The following is a 16,997-nucleotide window of genomic DNA, read 5'->3' as shown; positions in this document are numbered from 1 at the left end:
TTGTGCACCCCATGGTGTGCCCAGTTGCCAGCAGGGCTGTGCACATCGCAGTGCACCCCAGCGTTCCCCACGCACCTGCAAGATGACCCAGTGCCCCTGCACAGCTGCCACCTCCAGTGCCTGTTCTGCCACAGGCTCCTGGCTCTGCCCCAGCAACACATTGTGGATCTTCCCGTTGTCGATGGTGAAGTTAAGCTTTCTGCCTGGGGAAAGGAGGAAACCGGCACAGCTTGAGATGCCTTTTTCGTTACATTAGTACAAAGATGGGGCTGTGCAGCTCTGGCCATTTGCTGCTCAAATGAGCAGCAGCACACAGCCATCATGGGCTGGTGCCAGCTGAGGAGAGGGCAGCATCTCACCCAGGGCCTCCACTTCTTTCAGGGGGTCAACACCAGGGGAGAGAATGAAGAACAGGGGCGTGGAAGGACTGCTCTCCTTGTACACCTTGGAGAGCTCAATGCTTCTTCCTTCTACAAACTTGCTCCCCATTTTCTCTTCCACAAAGTTCCTACAGAAAAATAAAACCATAACGTGAGTTGGGAGCAAACACAGTCACTGGGCACAGCTGGCTCTTGCTAGGGAGGAGCTGTGCTGCACACTTCGGGCAGGCACTGTGCACCTGATGGCATAGGTCATCCTGTCCGGCCGCATGCACCGCAGCATGCACAGCTTCTGCAGGGCCGACTTGTTCTTCCACTCCATGGGGAACACCTCCTTCTCCGGTGCCTTGGACTCCACAAACTTTCTCCATCTCTTTGCTGAGCCCTTGATGTCACTGTCCAGGTTCTTGAACTCTTCCATTTCCGAGAGCACCTTCAGGTCCCGCAGAGAAGGGCTAAATCATTGCTGGGCTCTGCTTGCCCTCAGGGACCCCCAGGTTGCGGGGGGTCCCCACAGAGCTGTGTGCACACAGGGACGGTGCTGTGCTACAGCCAAGCCCTGAGGGGTCCTGCAGCCCTGCTGCACTGGCCAGGCAGGCTGTCAGCCTTGCCCTCTGCTGGGGGCTGCGCTGCCATCGCCTCACACAGCGGGCAGCTGCGCGGACCAACCTTTATGCCACCCCAACCTTGGGGCTGCAGGAAGTCCACGGGGGACGTGACGCCAGCCTTGGATGGGAAGCGCAGAAGAAAGTCCAGCTCCGCTGGGTTCACTTCTTCCTTGATTGCCAGGACCTGGCAAATTGAGAGCACAGCGTCACAGCTGCCCCAGCACACACAGCCTCGGTGTGAGGGTCTGTGCTCCGGGCAAGAAGCTACTGAGCTTGCAGCAGCAGCACAGAAGCAAGAGAACAACCCATCTAAACCAATGTAAACTCACACACAGTATTGTATAACAGCAGCCCTGAACATTTGTGTGCATTACCTGGAAGGCAACCTGGGCCAGGAAAATGAGTTTGTCTCTCTCCAAGAGTCCCTGTGCGGTATACGTATAGACTGAGTAGGTGATCTCATCCATCAAGCTGATCACCCTTTGCTTGATGTCATTGTTGGGGGCCGTGTGCTGAATGGCTTTCTCGAAGACCCTGTTGAATGCCTGCAGAAGATCCAGGCCAGCAGCTCAGTGCCTGGGCTGCTGGGCATCTTGTGAGTTAGCAGCATAAATGTTGAAACACTGAATCTCTGAGATCCCCCTGCAGCCTGTCCTGCTCGTACAAACCAATTCCCTCTTTGGTCCGCGTCTACCTTGAGTGAGAACTGGTAGATGGGGTTGATCTTGTTGAGGTCACTCAGCATGAAGTACAGCAGGGATGCTCGCTCTGCCACTGGCCTGTAGTTTTCTCTAGTGACATTTATTTGCACTTCGGTGACTTTAGCTTCTTTCACCTAGATGCACGTGAGAGTGGGTGTTATCCTGGCACGTGCCAAAGCAGCACCCCACCTCCTGTTGCACACCAGGTGCCCAGTGTGGTCAGGGAGAGCTCTCCCTCTGCCTGCAGCATGGCAGCACCAGCGCTGGGGCAGCTTGCTTACTTTTTCCTCAATTTCCATGGCTGTGCACTTCATTGTTTCCAGGTTCTCCAGCAGTGCCATGTCCTCTAGGAACTCCCCCGTGGCAGCAGACAGCTGGGTGAGCAGGGAGTCCTCCAGCTCCTTCAGCTTGATCTTGAACTTGTTCTGGCTCTTTGTGAGGTTTGCCTACAACACCAGCACCCCAGGGAGAGACACGTGTCATTCCAGAGACCGTGGTGAAACTCTGATATCAATTGCTATCTTTTTCATACTGTCATCGAAGCAATGCAAAAGGAGGGTGGATGTGGCCTCTCCCGGGATGTGCCGTCGCCCCTAAGCAGCAAGCGTGCCTGTGGCAGCGCCAGGGTGCACAAGGCAATGGTGGTCCCACAGCCCCGCCCATGCAGACAGCAGCTCTGATAGGGACTCACTCAGCTCTCGATAAACAGCAGTGAGCTCACTGAGGTGAGACCTCCCTGCTCCCGGCCAGCAAGGCCTCCGCAGGCCCCCTGGGCCCCTCTGCTACTGCCTTGCCGGCAGCCTGGTTTGTACCTTCAGGGTCTCCAGGTCTGGCCGCTCTTTGGCCACCACAGCAGCCAGGAGCTGGTCCTCCAGTCTCTCTCGGGTCACCAAGAAGTTGATCAGGGTGCACTGTGCCTGCACCTCTGGCTTGTAGTGAGCATTGGAATATTTGGTGTGCAGAATCAGGCGGAAGCGTGGGTGATATTCCACTTCTTTATCTCCTATCCTAATGTATCTGTGTAGTTAATTAAATAAATTAATTTCTGGACACCTGGCTGTAATTCATCACAGACAGCTCTCAACCCATGTGCTATTCCCGGCTGCTTAATATTGTATTTCTCTGGTCGGGAAAAGGTGCAGCAAGGGCAGAAGTGCCAAAACAGCCCTGGCAGGACAAAAGCTGGAGGAGCAGGAGTGGAGGGTGCCCTGGCCGCAGTTCCCTGCTGGCTCCTGGGCTGATGCTCCTTGCAGGCTCCATGCCTCAAAGCCAGGGGAGGGGAGCGTGGGTCCCCCCTGGCAGCCCCAGAGCCCATCCCTGCAGCCCCAGGGGACCCCCCCCTCGCCAAAAGTGGGGATGTGGCCAGGAGGGTTGGTGGTGTCCAGGGAAGGCAGCACTGCTGGTGACCAGGCTTGCAGTACCGAGTGGGGTGGGGAGATGGGGCAGGGCATTCTCAGCAACGATCCCATCATGGCATACGCTTTCATGTCTGCCAAGAAAACCCTTCTTATTGCAGGTGCACCAGGGAATGTGTTCTTAAATCACTAAACAAACTGTACTCTGTTTTGTTCCAGAACAGTCCAAAACATCACATCAACTACAGGTGTCCCCACTGATACTGGAGAAAACTGGGAGATGTGGCCAGAAGCCAGGGGAAGGATCAGGCCCCAGCTGCTGTCACACAAAGGGGCATAAATCAGTATTTTTGAGCAGTAGCAGTTGCTCAGAGCAGGTGAAACGCCTCGGCACCAGAGAACAGGGTGTGCTGACCTGCCCTTCTTGGTAGTGTTCCTCCCCAACAAGTGGTCCAGCACTGGCTCCACCGTCTCACCAACATCCTCTATCAGCAGCATCTGTCCTTGGGAAACTGCCTGCTCAATGATGTCCAGATAGCTGTGGCCAAGAGGGGAGGGAGGCTCAGTGCGGGGCAAGCGTGTGCACGCTGTGGGGAGCTCGGGCAAATGCCCTCCAGCCGCTGCACCCCGGTGGGACCCCTGCGGTTCTCTGCCAGCCCTGGTCCCTGCAGAGCCCATGGAGGTGGCATGTGTCCCCATCAGTGCTGCTGCCCTCAGGTACCCCATGTCTGATGAGGGACGTGGGTGCCCTGGCTCGCAGCACCCCACGCCGCTCCAATGGCAGGGGAAGCAGGACTGGTCCAGCCCGAGCCTGCAGCCATGCTTCACCACCCAACCCACCTCCTCTGGCCATGGCGGATGACCCGCAGCTCCTCCCCATATTTGTTCTTGATCCACTTGATGCCCTGGAGCTGGGCATCCACAAGCAGGGGGCACTGCTGGGTGTTGCAGAGGATGGTGGCATTCTCGGTGGACGTGCGGTCACTGGGCAGCCCCTGGCTGCTCCAGGCAGACACGTCAGCAGCGTCAGTGAGGAGGCTGAGGGGGTCCAGCCCTGGGGTGATGGGGATGGGCACCTGCCAGGGAGGGATCGTTGGTTACCTGGCCGCAGGGGAGCGGGAGCCCATCCGTGCTGGTGAGCATGGGGGGAAGGAGCCCCAGGCACCTTGGGACAGGAGCTGTGGCCACTCACCGCCAGCCTGCTGAGGAAGGGGATCCAGTACTTCTCCAGCAGCTCAGCCCTGTACTTCTTGGTGAAGTAGCCAACGTAAGAAACAAAGGCGGAGACCAGCAGCACATCTCCGCACAGTGTCTTCTCCTGCTCTCTGAGTGTCTTCACCGACTCAGCCCAGCGGATGTTTTCAGATGCCAGGCCCCTGATAAGCCTGGTGGGGAGTAGAGGAGATGGTGGCTGCTGTGGTGCCACCGCTCCCGGTGCCGTGTATGTGCAGTGGGGGTTCGGCTGTGGTGCCCCAGGATGGCTGTGACCAAATGCCCTTGGGATTAACCCACCTCTGCTTGGGTGGTGGGCTGCCCTCACCTGGGGTGCACAGCTCCACAGCTGCACATAACCCCCCAGCCCTGCCCCGGAATTTCTGGCTCAATTCATACTCAGGATTTTTTAATTTGGGGAGGGCATGGGGGGACTCTGGTGCTTCCACAACCCCTCTGTCATTGTCACCAGGCAATGCCAGGGAGCAGCAGACGGCGCCAGTGCTTCTGGAGCCAGCATTTGCATGGTACCTGTTTGACAATGTGATGACTCTGTTGGTTGCATCAGCCTCCTGCTGGCATTTGATTTTTTCAGCTGTAGCTTTCTCAAATTCTGCAGTGAGAGCTGCCAAATTGGTGTTCAGGTCCTTCAAAAGACAACACATCTATGGTTACCTCCTCCACACGGCGCAGCTGCAGCAAGCTGCCGGGCCAGCAGAGAGCTCTGCAGCCCTGAAGGAGCTTTGCAGCAGCCCCTGTCTTGGCAACACAGCTCTCACACCTGGGCTCCAGGTTATATGAATTATAAGCATCTTCCTCGCTCATTTTTGGCTTCTGGCCGTGACCCACAGCTGAATTGCTGGTGGCTGATGGGGTCATGGTGGGCGCCAGCCAAGTGAAACAGCAGCTGCGGCAGCTGCGGGGAGGGGGGCATGCAGGGAGGGTGGCACGCACTTACTGTGATTTTGTTCTTAATGCAACGGAGCTTTTCTTGTGCCTCTGCCAGTTCGGCGTTGGCCTCTTCCAGTGCCCGTCTCTCGGGTTCCGCCTCGCAGAACATCTCGTAGAAGTTAACAACGTTCAGGCACCAGGAGCACAGACTTGCGGCGGCGGTTGACTTTGGCTTTATGATGTCTGGATGAAAACTGGGGTCTGACCGGTAGGGCCTGGAACGGGACAACGTGCTGCGGCTGCCAGTGGCCCCGTCCTGCTCCCCCCAGGGCTTGGGCCAGCCAATAGACGGCTAGGCAGGAGAGCAGAGCTAACGCCTGGATCCCACTCCTGCCCCTTGAACCTCTGCACTCAGTGGTCTCTCCTGGATGCCCTGCCCAGGGAAGCCCAGCAGTGGGGGGCTGGGAGGGGGCAGGAACTGGCCATGGACTCACTGAAATGCCTTGAGACAGGCCTTGGGGATGTGCTCCTTGTCAAACTTTTTCAAGGCATCCAGGAAAGTGTCTACTTTTCCCATCATGACTTTTGCTGCCTTCCAGCTCTTATCCCTTGGTATCTTGCCCTCAGGGGCCATCAGAACCATCACAGCTGCCATCACATTCACCACCAGTTGAGGCGGGGACATGAAGGACTTCAGGTCAGTCAGGTTGTTCTGGGGAGGGACCACGGGGCTGCTAAGCATTGCCCCAGTGTGGAGACACCAGCACCAGCCAGGGAACTGCTTCCCATGGAGGGGTTGCCCACCTTGTTAAGTGTGTTGAGGGCCTCCTGGGTAGCTACGAGCGCTGGCTCTGCTTTTGCCAGGTCAAGCTCGCAGGCTCGCTGCTTCTCAGCCACGTTCTGGGGAGGTGAGGGGATAGGATGGGGTGAGTGGCCAGAGCTGATAAGAGCTTGTGCTGCCCTGTCCTGTGTTGGACCCTGGTGTGATGGGTACCAACTCAGCACCACGCACCATGTTGATGGCCTGGACCTTCAGCTCCTCCTCATCAGCAATGGCTTTCTCTCTGCTGACCTTCTCCATCTCAGTTCCCACTGCATGGATCAGTTTATCTGCATCCTCGTTCTTCTGCTTCAGCTCTGCCTCCTGCACTGCCAGCTTGGCTTTCAGGCCATCCACCTTGATAGGGGCAGAAATGGAGCAGATCAGAGGGTTGACCCTGCCAAGCTCTGCCCAGCCTTGCAGCGGTGGCTCAGTACGGCTCGGGGAGCTTGCAGCCACCGTGACTGCCCTGCAAGGCCATGCCTCACCCCGCTGCATTGAAGTGGCAGCAGGTGTGATGCATAAGCTATGGGCAGGCACCTGCAATGCTGTGCTCTGCAGCTTCATCAGCCCTTTCTCCAGCCTCTCAAGCCTCATGGTGATCTCGCTCCTTTTTTTCGACAGCAGGTTTTGGTAGAGCTTTATCTGCTCCAGGAAGGTCTTTGGAGTGGTGTAATTATAGCGTTTCTCCATGGCCAGGTAGGTCTTGGACACCTCCTTAACGCTCATGTGGACGTAGGACATGAATTGGCTTATGGAGACCTTGACCTTGGGCTGCACCAGGAACACAGACAGTGAGTCACTGCACTGTGGGGACATGGTGAAATGCTGAGGTGGAACCAAACCTTCCCGCAGCGTCGGTTCCACAGCCAGCCACAGAGGCTGGGAAGCAAAGTGCTTTTCATTAAACAGCATAATGTGTGGCTGAGAATTGTAGGTGATCACAGCACTAACATCACTGGTTCTTAAGCCCAGCTCTGATGCTGATCCCTCAGATTAACTGGGGCTGCACTGGGAAAAAGCTGCTCTTTCCAGGCTGGTTTTTTGGTGGTGTTTTAAGGACAAAAGGAAAATGAGGAAAGGTTTGTCCCCACCTGCACAGTGTGGGGCTGCAGGCTCTGAGCCTGGAGCCAGCTGTGAGCTTACTCCAGCCCCCAGCCCAGGCTCACTGCCTCTAGCACCCCTAAGTCACACCAGACGCCCAGCCCTGGCACGCTGCAACAAGGAGAGCAGCAGAGGTGCAGGTCATTCCCTAAAGCAGCGTCATTTCCCCAGCCCCCCAGGACAAACGGCTGTGCACAGGCATGATGTGACATGACATGCACTGAGCAGGGGTCCCAGCTCACCTCAATGTCCCCTGTTTCCTCCAGGAACCTTCTGCTGACAGACATGAGCGCATCCTCTGGCCACTCGTGGAACCAGTCGATGGCTGTGCACTTGACCACAGCAGGGAACCTCCTCGCCCGCACCCGCAGGGTTGATCCCATAGGGGAGAAGCAGAGTATGACCTGGGGCAGAGCACCACTGCTGAGCAGGATGTCCCCTCTGCCAGGGGCCGAGCTCACTCGTGGGGCAGCAGGACCGTCACTGTGGGTTTCACATCACTGCAGATGTTCTGCTGGAGATCAGGACTTTGCCTCTCTCCCATTAATTCCCTTTCCCAGTATGCAAGAGATGGTCTGTGACTCTGCATCTTCTGCCCCTCAGCGGGGCTTGGGTCAGCACTGGACCCCCTTTGGTGGCTGCAGTCAGCTGCTGAGCATGGTACCCACACTGGCATCCCTGCAAGCGCCCAGTGCAGGCCAGCACTGGCTCGTGGCCGTGGAGGCTGCTCACCCCCCGCTACCCTAAGGGAAGTAAATACATGGGTGCGAAGAGCTGTTCCCCCGGGGCTGGGGCTGCACTGTTGGCTGGGGAGCCTTTGAAAACATCTTCCGCCCAAAGCCACCACCATGTAATGAAACCGCAGTTTTCTGTGTCCTGTCTGCAAATGGGTTTTGGATTAGGCAAGTCAGGAGTGCTGACAAAACACCCTGTTGAGTAAACACCCACCTTTAAGTGGCGCCTGACTTTTTCTATAAATAATTTCCAGCAGTTTTCCCTTGTATCTTGCAATCCAAGGAACTTCACTTGGGGCTTCATGGCACTGATGATGTTTTCCAGGTCATCATCTTGAAAGAGCCCCAGCACCTCCCCGGACGCCAAGAAATCATTAATTAGGACCAGGAATGATTCTTCAGCAACCTGGGAGTCTGTCATCAGAAACACGATGGGAATGTTCTTCATGGCTGCCTTGATGTACAGGGAGGCAAGATCCAGCTGGGACAGGGGAGAGAAACCATCACCTGCCAGTTCAACCCCCAACCTGAGCTGTTCTCCAAAGTGACAGATGTGGTGCAGACCGGTGCCCCTGGGCCACCCTGGGAAATCAGGAGGGTGCCTTTGGGAAGGAGCCTTTGGGAAGGTGCCCGGTGCCAGCTGCTCTGCTTGGAGACGGGGCCAGCTGCGGGGCTGCCTGCACGCCACCTGCCTCACGAACGGCTCCTGCCTATCCCTGCCCAGGGAAACGCTGCGGCCCCTTGGGGCAGGACTCATGGCTGTGCAGAAAGCACTGAGTGGATCACACAGTGCACAGATGCAGGGATAAGAGGAGAGCAGAGACCTGCGTGCCCAGCCCAGCCACTGGAGCCACTGCAGGGCTTGGCATGGCGCCGTGTTTGCAGGATCCCTCCCGCAGCAGGCGGCACTGGCCCAGGGGGCTGGGGGAAAGCTGCTCTCACCTTCAGGTCCGGGATGCCATAGCCTTTCTGCAGCGTAATCTGAAACACACTCATATTGCTGATATAAGCTGCCAGCCGTGCCAGACTCTGCTTCCCGCTGCCTCCCACCCCCACCAGCAGCGCGTTGCCCCGGGGAGACTCTAAGATCCGACTAATTCTGCAAACATGAGACACTGCGTCTTCAAAGAGCACCTGAAAAAAAGCAGGAGGGGAAGGTTTGATATTTTGAATCACAACAGCAAAAGCAGCAAACACCCCATAATGTACAAAACCAAGTGAGAGCAACGCTACAGTTGCATCTTCATGGTGCAAGCACTGCCCTGGCACAGAGCTGCCCACAGCAGGGCACTCACCAGGCTCATTGCTGTGTTCACCTCATTGTAGTTGTCCAAGGCTTCCTCCAGCAGCTTGTTCAGGGCCAGCCAGCTGGGCACTGGCAGGTACTTGGGCTCCCCCATGCCCTGGGTGAAGTGCCAGTAGATGTTTGGCTTGGTAAACACCAGGTCTTTGCTGAGTTCCTGGAAAAGGCAATGCCAGCTGTGGGGTACAGCTGTGGGGCACACAGCAGGTAACGCTGCCCATGCCACTGCCGAGCCTGTGCCAGGGAGCTCAGTCTGGCAGTGCAGGCCCACCAGGTTGGGGCACTCCTGCATTTTCCAGCACAACTTACATCAAAGAACTTTTTGCAGGTGTCTGCCAGCATCTTCCTGAAGTCTTTTTGATCCGTTTCATCTACAAGCCTGTCTCCATACACCCTCCCAGCTTCGTGGAGCCAGAGATGCACCAAGTCGACGGGACTTTTCAGGCATTCAGGTGTGGAGAACAACAGACCCTGACAAACACACGAATCCCTCAGTCCTCGGGGGTTATTTTACTGCTGCTCAGAGCTGAGTTTGGAGGTTGGTTTTGGGGAGAGGTCATGGTATTTTCAGGGACACAGTGCACTGCAAGGTTGCATGATTAAGGAAAGGAAGGAACAAAGTTGTTTTAGAGGAAACAGCCCTCCCACTACCTGGAATATGTTGGAGAGGTCCCGGAGGTTGAAGAGGTAGTGGAACTTGAAGGCTGTTGGCAAGAAGGTGGAAGCAACCTTCTGGTGGAGGGCTGTTGGCAGAAACCAGGGGTGAGCAGGCGGGCAGGTCCACAGAGACTGCTGCAGCTGCTGGTGGCATCCCTGAGCCCGGCTTGCACTCCCCTCCATAACCTTCAGCAGGTGGGACAAGCCTGAGGTTTTACTCTGATGATTTCTACAGGCATGATGCTGCGTTTTAAACATGAACAGTAGAGAAGGCAGAACTGAGGTTTCGTTGGAACAGTGCTGTGATGTGGAGGTGCAGCACGGGGCTCCCAGAGCACTGGGTGGTTGTGGGGTGGTTGGGTTTCCTGGTGCTGGTGGGCATGGGTGCATAACCCAGGGGGCTGATGCTGGTGTATGCCGCCTTCCCACCCACAGTGTGGTAGGGGCTCACCCAGCGCTGCTGCCACCAGCTGGGACTGCAGCTTCTCGACAGCTGGTGGCATCCTCTGCAGGGCCAGGTGCTGCGCGAGGATGGTGCCATACACGGTCAGCAGAGCCTCCTGGCCAGGAAAGCTCATGGCGAAGACACAGAAGTGACGCTGCGGCAAGGGACAAAAATTCAGGTGCGAGCTTTGCTCTGAAGGGGCTGATGCAGCCAGCCAGGACCATGAAGTCCCATCCCACCTCACCCAGGCTCTGGTCCCAGGAGAGTGAACACGTGGGGCACAGCCCCAGCCACATGGATCCTGCCTATCTGCAGCCTGGAGTCGATGGTAAAGGACCCTGCGGTTGGGTTCATGCAGGCCACATACTGGCAGTTGTGAATGTCCTTCAGGGTCAGCTTGTTCCTGTCGTACCTGTGCAGGGACCGGGACCATGACGCTTTCCCCAGGGACGGGTTCCTCCAGTTGGGCTGTGCCCCACCAGCCCCATGGAGCTCAGTTGGGGGGATGTGGGAGCAGGGGTCCCCATTTCTGTGGTGCTCAGCAAAGCCTGGCACCACCTTCGGCAATGCTGTGTGTGGCCCTTCTTGTGCCCCATGGCCACACCTGGCCTCAAACCCCCTCATGACAGCCGGCACTCATCACCTCTTCCCCCCTTCCCAAGTGAGCCCTCCCCGCTGCTTGCGCTGCATGCCCCGCCAGCACTGGTGATGGGGCCATTTCCCTTGGACGGGGTGTGGAGTCACCAGCAAAGAGTTTCCCCATTCCTCTGCCAAAGTCTTCCCACAGCTCTGGGAGGAAGCAGGCAGCTCAGCTCTGCCAGAAGCACGTGCAGGAGGCAGCATGGGCAGGGCACGGCTGCAGTTCTCCACCGGGGTGGGAGAGGTACCGGTGCAGCACAGGTTTGCCAGGCAGAGGGTCACCGAGGTCCCACAGTGGGGGCCACCTGCCAGGCACTCACCAGTGTCCACGGTCCATGTGCTGCCGTATGAGTGTGTGCGGTGCCACGGTGCCGTACTTGTCTACCTCTGGCATGTTCATGTCATCGATGAAGTAGATAAGCCTCCTGGTCCCCGGTGGGCCGTAGTTCCTTCCTGACTTCTTCTCCAGGGACTTCTCAAAGGCAGCTGAAGCAAGAGGAGCTGGTGGGCCACCGGGCAGCACCATGGGGCTGTGTGGCACAGCTTGGCACAGGGCCAGCTGCTGGCTTGAGCCAGCCTTACCCTGCAGCATGGCTGAGGTGGTGTAGAAGTTGAAGGGCACAGACTGCACAAGGTATTCATCTGCATGGAGCGCTTCAAGCTTGTCCCATGTCAGGATGGATTTTCCCGTCCCCGTGTTCCCCACCAGCATCACCGGCCTCTGCTTCTCCATCAGCAGGTCCATGAAGTAGCGAATGCGGATGGTCTCTGTTGTGTGCACCATGGAGGCCTGAGGAAATCACACTGTCAGTCCTCAAAGCTTGCTTCCTGCTGCCAGAGTTGACGTTTGCCCAGAGGTGGGATCTACTGCTAGGGCAGCAGGCAGCATGCCAGCAGCCTGCCTGGCTTTCCCGGCAGTGCCAGCTGGTGAAGTGGCAGATGCTCTCTCTCTGTACAAACCTGATCCCTCTCTAAAGCAGAAAGTCTCAGATGCTTGGTTATTCTAAAGACTTTCTGAACACTAGGAGCTGTCAGAAAACTGAGTTATTAAAACAGAACAACACAGCACAGCTCCCGAAACTGTCCCCAGTGTCTTTGTTCAGCCAATGCAAGGGCCAAATTCAGCCATGGCACCTCTCCCTCTCCCTACGTAAAATCACAGAATGGTTTGGGTGTGAAGGGACCCTAAAGACCATCTAGTTCCATGCCCCTGCCATGGGCCAGGACCCTTCCCACCAGCCCAGGTCACTCCAAGCCCCGTCCAGCCTGGCCTTGGACACTGCCAGGGATGGGGCACCCACAGCTGCTCTGGGCAGCCTGGGCCAGCACCTCGCTGCCGTCACAGTGAAGAATTTCTTCCTTATATCCAATCTAAATCTACCCTCTTTCAGTTTAAAAATCTTTGACACCCCTCCCCTTCCTCAGGACAGCATTTCAAAAGACATGCAAATAAAGTTTTGAAGTACAGTTTTGCATTTGGGCCATAGTTGCAATTATTTCATGAGAATCTACAAAACCCCAGGTTAATCAGAAATCAAAAAAGAAGAGTTGCCACCTGCAGCTCTCACTGAGGTTTCTTCAGGGTAAAGCAGAACCACAGAAATCCACAGGGTTTGCCAGGTGCCACCAGCCTGTGCGGTGGTGTGTCAGAGCCACTCCAAATCCCTGCACTGCTCCAGGCACAGGGTCTTGCCCCATTGCTCAGGATCATGGAGCAATAAACAAATAAAACATAAACACAGACAGCTTGTGTAAATACCTGTAAAAAAAAATACCTGTAAAGGGACTTCAGGATCGAGTTCAAATTTTGGCACTTTTTCAGTCCAGGGCATGAATTTCTTTGTTTCTGGATCAATGTAATAATCAAATATAGTCCCCTGCGAAGGAAACTTGATGGTTTTAAATTCTTTCACCCACCACTTGCCGAACTCCAGGCGGTAATCCACGAGCTGGGAGGAACCAAACGGAGAAAAACTGAGGAACTGGCCAGTGCCGCTGCTTTAGTGTTTTCCAAAGGGCTGCAGCTGAGGGACAAGGCTGGCCAGGAGGCTCTGGCAAGCTGGCAGCTGTGGGCAGGTGCCGAGTGGTTGGTCCCACAGCCGTACCTGATCCTGGGACAGGGCCCCACCAAAGGCCCAGGCACAGGCGAAGACGAAGTAGAGCTCGTATAGCTCCCAGGGCGAGTCTGGCGGGGTGGTCTGTGGCGTCAGGAAGCACTCCAGCAGGTACAGCACCGTTTGTATCACCGTCACCTCAGGGACAGGGGTGATCTTCTTGAATCCAGACTTGAGCTTCTCTAGGCACACTGGCAGGTACTTGTCAAAGAGGATCATCAAATTGGTCTTCTCAGACTGCACTGTTCTCGTCTCAATCCAGCTGGTCACAATGCTGCAGGAGGGATGGGTAGGGCTGCAGGAGAGTGCATGGGGGGCCAGTGCCCGTCCCATCCCATTCCACCCTCACCCCATCCCATTTTGTCCCATCCCATCCTGTCCCATCTTGTCCCACCTCATCCCATGCCATTCTGTCCCATCATGTTCCACCCCTCCACCTCCCTCCCTGGGCTCACGGGTTCCAGCCCAGGTCTGTGTGGTTGACATAGAGGATTCCTGCCCGGGACACAGTTGCTGGCGTGGCAGTCCGCAAGTGGCTGATCTCGAAGAGGAGCCGCATGGTGGGGTTGAGAGGGATGCGCTCGCTGCTGGCCAAGGTGAGAACCTGGGGGAAGTGGCCCATCATGGGGGCATGCCCTGATCTTGGGGCCCAGGCACGAACACAAGCTGATCACCTCGAGTAAATATAAACGAGTGAGCAAAGCTCCTGGTGTGTGATGGCACCGACCTTATTATCATCCATGACTGTGTTCAGGGACTCGATCCACACAGGGTCAACATCTCCATCAAGGATGATCCACTTGGGCCCCTTATGTGTGATGTTGGCCAGGTCACGCATTGCTGAAGAAAACAGACCTGCTCCATAGAGACATGTGGGTTTGTCCTTTCCATGCATGGCACGTTTGCTGGGGGAACATGTGGGACTGGGTGCTTCCCTGAAACATGTTCCTCCTCCCTCCCACTCCAGTAAAAAGCCCCAGGGAAAGGTCTTCCCATTCCATCACTGCATCACAAGTGTTTACAGAGACACAATTTATGAAGGCATTTTCCTATGCACCAGCCACTGCTGAAGCGTGGTTTGGGCCATGTTGGTGTCTCACCGTCCTTCCAGTCTCGTGTGGATGGATGAATAAACCCAAACAGCTCATCGCAGGTCACAGCCTTTGGGTCAAGGTCCACGGTGACTGGCTTCCGCTTCATGTTTTGGTACGTCTTGTTGAGTGACCTCAGCACCTGTGAAGAGGGGAGCCACGCACCTGCCACAGCGGCTCCTGTTACAGATTTGCTAATAAGTTAAGATTGATTGACTTTATTTGATTATTTGATTGTATAAAATCAATTATGTAATAGAAATATAGAAGGATAAGAAATATATTTTAATGAAACTTATATAGTAAAAGCTGCTATAAAAATCCTCTGTACAGCCCCGTACTAAGGCCAGAGGTATTGGTCAGAATCACCTAGTAGGAATGTTTAGAACTTAGATAACAGACTTAAGATTTGAGATGATTGTTTATGTGTAACCTAGGAGAATGCACTAAAATGTCAAAATGAGAATTAATGTGAACTGGGGAGAGTCGAGTGAAGCAACCCATAGTTGCCGGCCAAGAAACAGTTACCTTAAGTGAAAGGTAATTCCGGCAGGGGGAGATTGAGACCACCAACTCATATACCACCTACCCAAATCGTACCCCAGACCCATTTCCGGACCTTTCTAAGCTTTACTGCGCAGAATTGGATATGGGAGGAGAGCATGTTAATGATTTATGGAAAATATTATGATTATGCATGAATACTTAATGAATATGTATGAATGAGTTATATAAAAGGTGTATGATTTTGAACCATGGTGTGCGTTGATCGTGAGAGGACTCACTCACGCACCCGGCCGTTAATAAAGAAGTGTCTGCTTATCTACATCACATTGGTGTCAATAAGTTCTTCATTCCGAGATTTCGGTAACATTCCTACAAGGGTGTTCGCAGCCTTCGGCAGCCTTTGCCCACAGTGGGGGCACAGAACCTTGCTCCCACCCACTGCAGAGCACCCATGCCTGGACAGCTGCTGGGAGGCTCTGGACTTCCCTCTGCAGAGCCGGCTCCTGGCCAGGGTCTTGTGGGAGCACAGAGACCCCCCAGCAAGCACCGTCTGGCCTGCCCTCCGGCACTGCAGCATGCAGGGCGTTGAGAGACTGTGCCTCTGCCTGCTCTGTGCCTCATCCCCGCTCTGCTCATGGGTGTCCTGGGCAGCCTCTTCACTGTGCATCCCAAACCTGTTCAGCTCCATGGGCTGAGCCTGGCACGCGTGGTGCTAGAGGACCAGCATGGCTGGGCACTGGCCCCTACCCAGCCACTGCTGCTGTCTGTATGGCCAGCTGAGGCCAACCACAACATCCTTGCCGAGAGGACAGAGACGGCTGTGCGATGTGCTTGGATGGGGGCAGGAGGGGGACCTGTGTCCATGGGGATGGTTTGGCCACTACCTGGGACTTGCCGCAGCCGGCATTGCCGACGATGAAGACAGAGTGTCTCACTTGCAGCAGCTCCTCCAGCTGCACCACCTTGAGCACGAAGCTCTCCTCTGCCTGCAGCTTCAGCTCCAGCACGGACTGCCTGATGATCTGGGAGGAAGAGTGAGCGCTGACCACGGGCAGCCGTCACATCCTTGGCAAGGCCCCAGAGATGAGCCGGCCACCCCAGAAGGGCTGAATGGACCTTCAGCCTCTGCACCCTGCTGGGGCTGGGATGTCTCTGGCACTGGTGCCGTGCCTGGGCTCGCACCTTCTCAAAGTTGAGGTCCCTCTTCCTGGGGACATCCAGGGATGGGAACAGGTCTCTGATCAGCCCCATGAAGATGGGCAAGTCATCTGTCACGATCTTGGGGATGTTAATGTCTCGTAAAGCTCTCATCAGAACTTGGTCCTCGGCAAGGCCAGGGTCCCCTCTCTTCATGGAGCCCGCTACCACCAGCACAGACTTGATAGCTCGCAGACCCCAGTCATAGTGGTCCTGCCAACAGGCAGCAAAATATTACAGCTTCATTTTGGAGAGGGAGAACTGCTTTAAACAACTCAACAAAGGAACATCCTGTCCATCGCCCCACACCCAGGTTGTCCAGGCTGTGTCCAGCAGACTGGACTTAAAGTGAGATTATTTAAAATACATGTCCCAGCCAGTCACGAGGAGAACAGCAGTCTGACTTGCTTCCTGGAAGCACATTTTTATTGTAAATCACTTCTGCTGAGATGAATAATATAGGGATGCTCTCATCTTAACTGTCTGTATTCTCTTCTATTTTTGGACTTTATTATTTCTTCCATAAGGCAGAAATATGCCATATGATGCACCAGCATGGAAGTGGAATTTATCCAGCTCTAGACGTGAACTATGCAGAACATCAGCCAACAAGATACTACCATGAATCCTACTATAATCTGTCAGGTTTCAAATTCAAATAAACTCTTTCATCTTAATGAACCATGCAATATTGTTAAATTACCTGTTTAGACAGTAGATCCTTGCAGAGTTTATACAGAGTAATGAACTTTCTTGCTAGAAGCTTAGCATCAATAAAACCTTCTGCAACAAGCATGATTTCACAGATCAGTTCAAAATCGGGGACCACCATGGCACAGGGTCTGGAGAAGAGTGGCAGTGGGTTAGGAGGGCTGTGCACAGATGTCCACACACACCTCACCCTCCCACAGCCAGCATGAGTTTGCACCCAGGTATCCAATATAAATTGTTCCCTGCTCATCAGAGAATTGGGCAGTAATTTACACTGGCTGGGGTCTCTGTTCCAAGCAGGGCTCATGTCACAGCTGGATCAGGTCACCCTGCACCTTCTGCAGGCACAGTTTGAGTTCCTCCATGGACAGAGATCCCACAGCATCCCTGGGCCACCCCTTCCAGTGCTTGACCACCTTTTTTTCTTATTCTCAACTGGAGTTTTAGCTGAAGGTGGTAATTAGACATGCCAAGCATCCTCTTCCCCAGGCTAAGCAGCCCAGCTCTCCCAGCCCTGACCATCTCGGG

General features: G+C 55.2%; 2 protein-coding genes across 4 annotated transcripts in view; one reads left to right on the top strand and one right to left on the bottom strand.

Moving 5' to 3' along the window:
* Positions 1–8,264, top strand: part of PGS1 (phosphatidylglycerophosphate synthase 1) — a 34,327-nt gene extending 26,063 nt beyond the window's left edge. For both annotated transcript variants that reach the window (XR_008729960.1, XM_055697179.1), the window contains one exon: positions 8,131–8,264. The gene's annotated coding sequence lies outside the window, so the exon portion shown is untranslated. The remainder of the gene's footprint in view (positions 1–8,130) is intronic.
* DNAH17 (dynein axonemal heavy chain 17) overlaps positions 1–16,997 on the bottom strand; it is a 38,544-nt gene that overhangs the window by 6,555 nt on the left and 14,992 nt on the right. For both annotated transcript variants that reach the window (XM_055697201.1, XM_055697209.1), the window contains exons 38-72: positions 16,462–16,600; positions 15,744–15,971; positions 15,446–15,583; positions 14,064–14,196; positions 13,691–13,818; positions 13,419–13,567; positions 12,955–13,237; positions 12,625–12,798; positions 11,432–11,639; positions 11,170–11,335; positions 10,505–10,622; positions 10,217–10,364; positions 9,760–9,851; positions 9,418–9,579; positions 9,101–9,265; positions 8,748–8,939; positions 8,020–8,286; positions 7,314–7,475; positions 6,508–6,741; positions 6,160–6,324; positions 5,952–6,047; positions 5,642–5,859; positions 5,215–5,422; positions 4,788–4,903; positions 4,237–4,429; positions 3,885–4,120; positions 3,460–3,582; positions 2,502–2,706; positions 1,971–2,135; positions 1,683–1,823; positions 1,363–1,533; positions 1,050–1,172; positions 620–813; positions 360–508; positions 76–203 (exon numbers count right to left, since the gene is read on the bottom strand). In XM_055697201.1, coding sequence (XP_055553176.1) covers positions 76–203; positions 360–508; positions 620–813; positions 1,050–1,172; positions 1,363–1,533; positions 1,683–1,823; positions 1,971–2,135; positions 2,502–2,706; positions 3,460–3,582; positions 3,885–4,120; positions 4,237–4,429; positions 4,788–4,903; positions 5,215–5,422; positions 5,642–5,859; positions 5,952–6,047; positions 6,160–6,324; positions 6,508–6,741; positions 7,314–7,475; positions 8,020–8,286; positions 8,748–8,939; positions 9,101–9,265; positions 9,418–9,579; positions 9,760–9,851; positions 10,217–10,364; positions 10,505–10,622; positions 11,170–11,335; positions 11,432–11,639; positions 12,625–12,798; positions 12,955–13,237; positions 13,419–13,567; positions 13,691–13,818; positions 14,064–14,196; positions 15,446–15,583; positions 15,744–15,971; positions 16,462–16,600 — 5,917 coding nt within the window. The remainder of the gene's footprint in view (positions 1–75; positions 204–359; positions 509–619; positions 814–1,049; positions 1,173–1,362; positions 1,534–1,682; positions 1,824–1,970; positions 2,136–2,501; positions 2,707–3,459; positions 3,583–3,884; positions 4,121–4,236; positions 4,430–4,787; positions 4,904–5,214; positions 5,423–5,641; positions 5,860–5,951; positions 6,048–6,159; positions 6,325–6,507; positions 6,742–7,313; positions 7,476–8,019; positions 8,287–8,747; positions 8,940–9,100; positions 9,266–9,417; positions 9,580–9,759; positions 9,852–10,216; positions 10,365–10,504; positions 10,623–11,169; positions 11,336–11,431; positions 11,640–12,624; positions 12,799–12,954; positions 13,238–13,418; positions 13,568–13,690; positions 13,819–14,063; positions 14,197–15,445; positions 15,584–15,743; positions 15,972–16,461; positions 16,601–16,997) is intronic.

The sequence above is a fragment of the Falco cherrug genome, chromosome 1, assembly GCF_023634085.1.
Source record: "Falco cherrug isolate bFalChe1 chromosome 1, bFalChe1.pri, whole genome shotgun sequence".
In the NCBI taxonomy this organism is placed as follows: domain Eukaryota; kingdom Metazoa; phylum Chordata; class Aves; order Falconiformes; family Falconidae; genus Falco; species Falco cherrug.
Note: the sequence above shows the minus strand (reverse complement) of the source record. Positions and strands in the feature narration are given on the sequence as shown.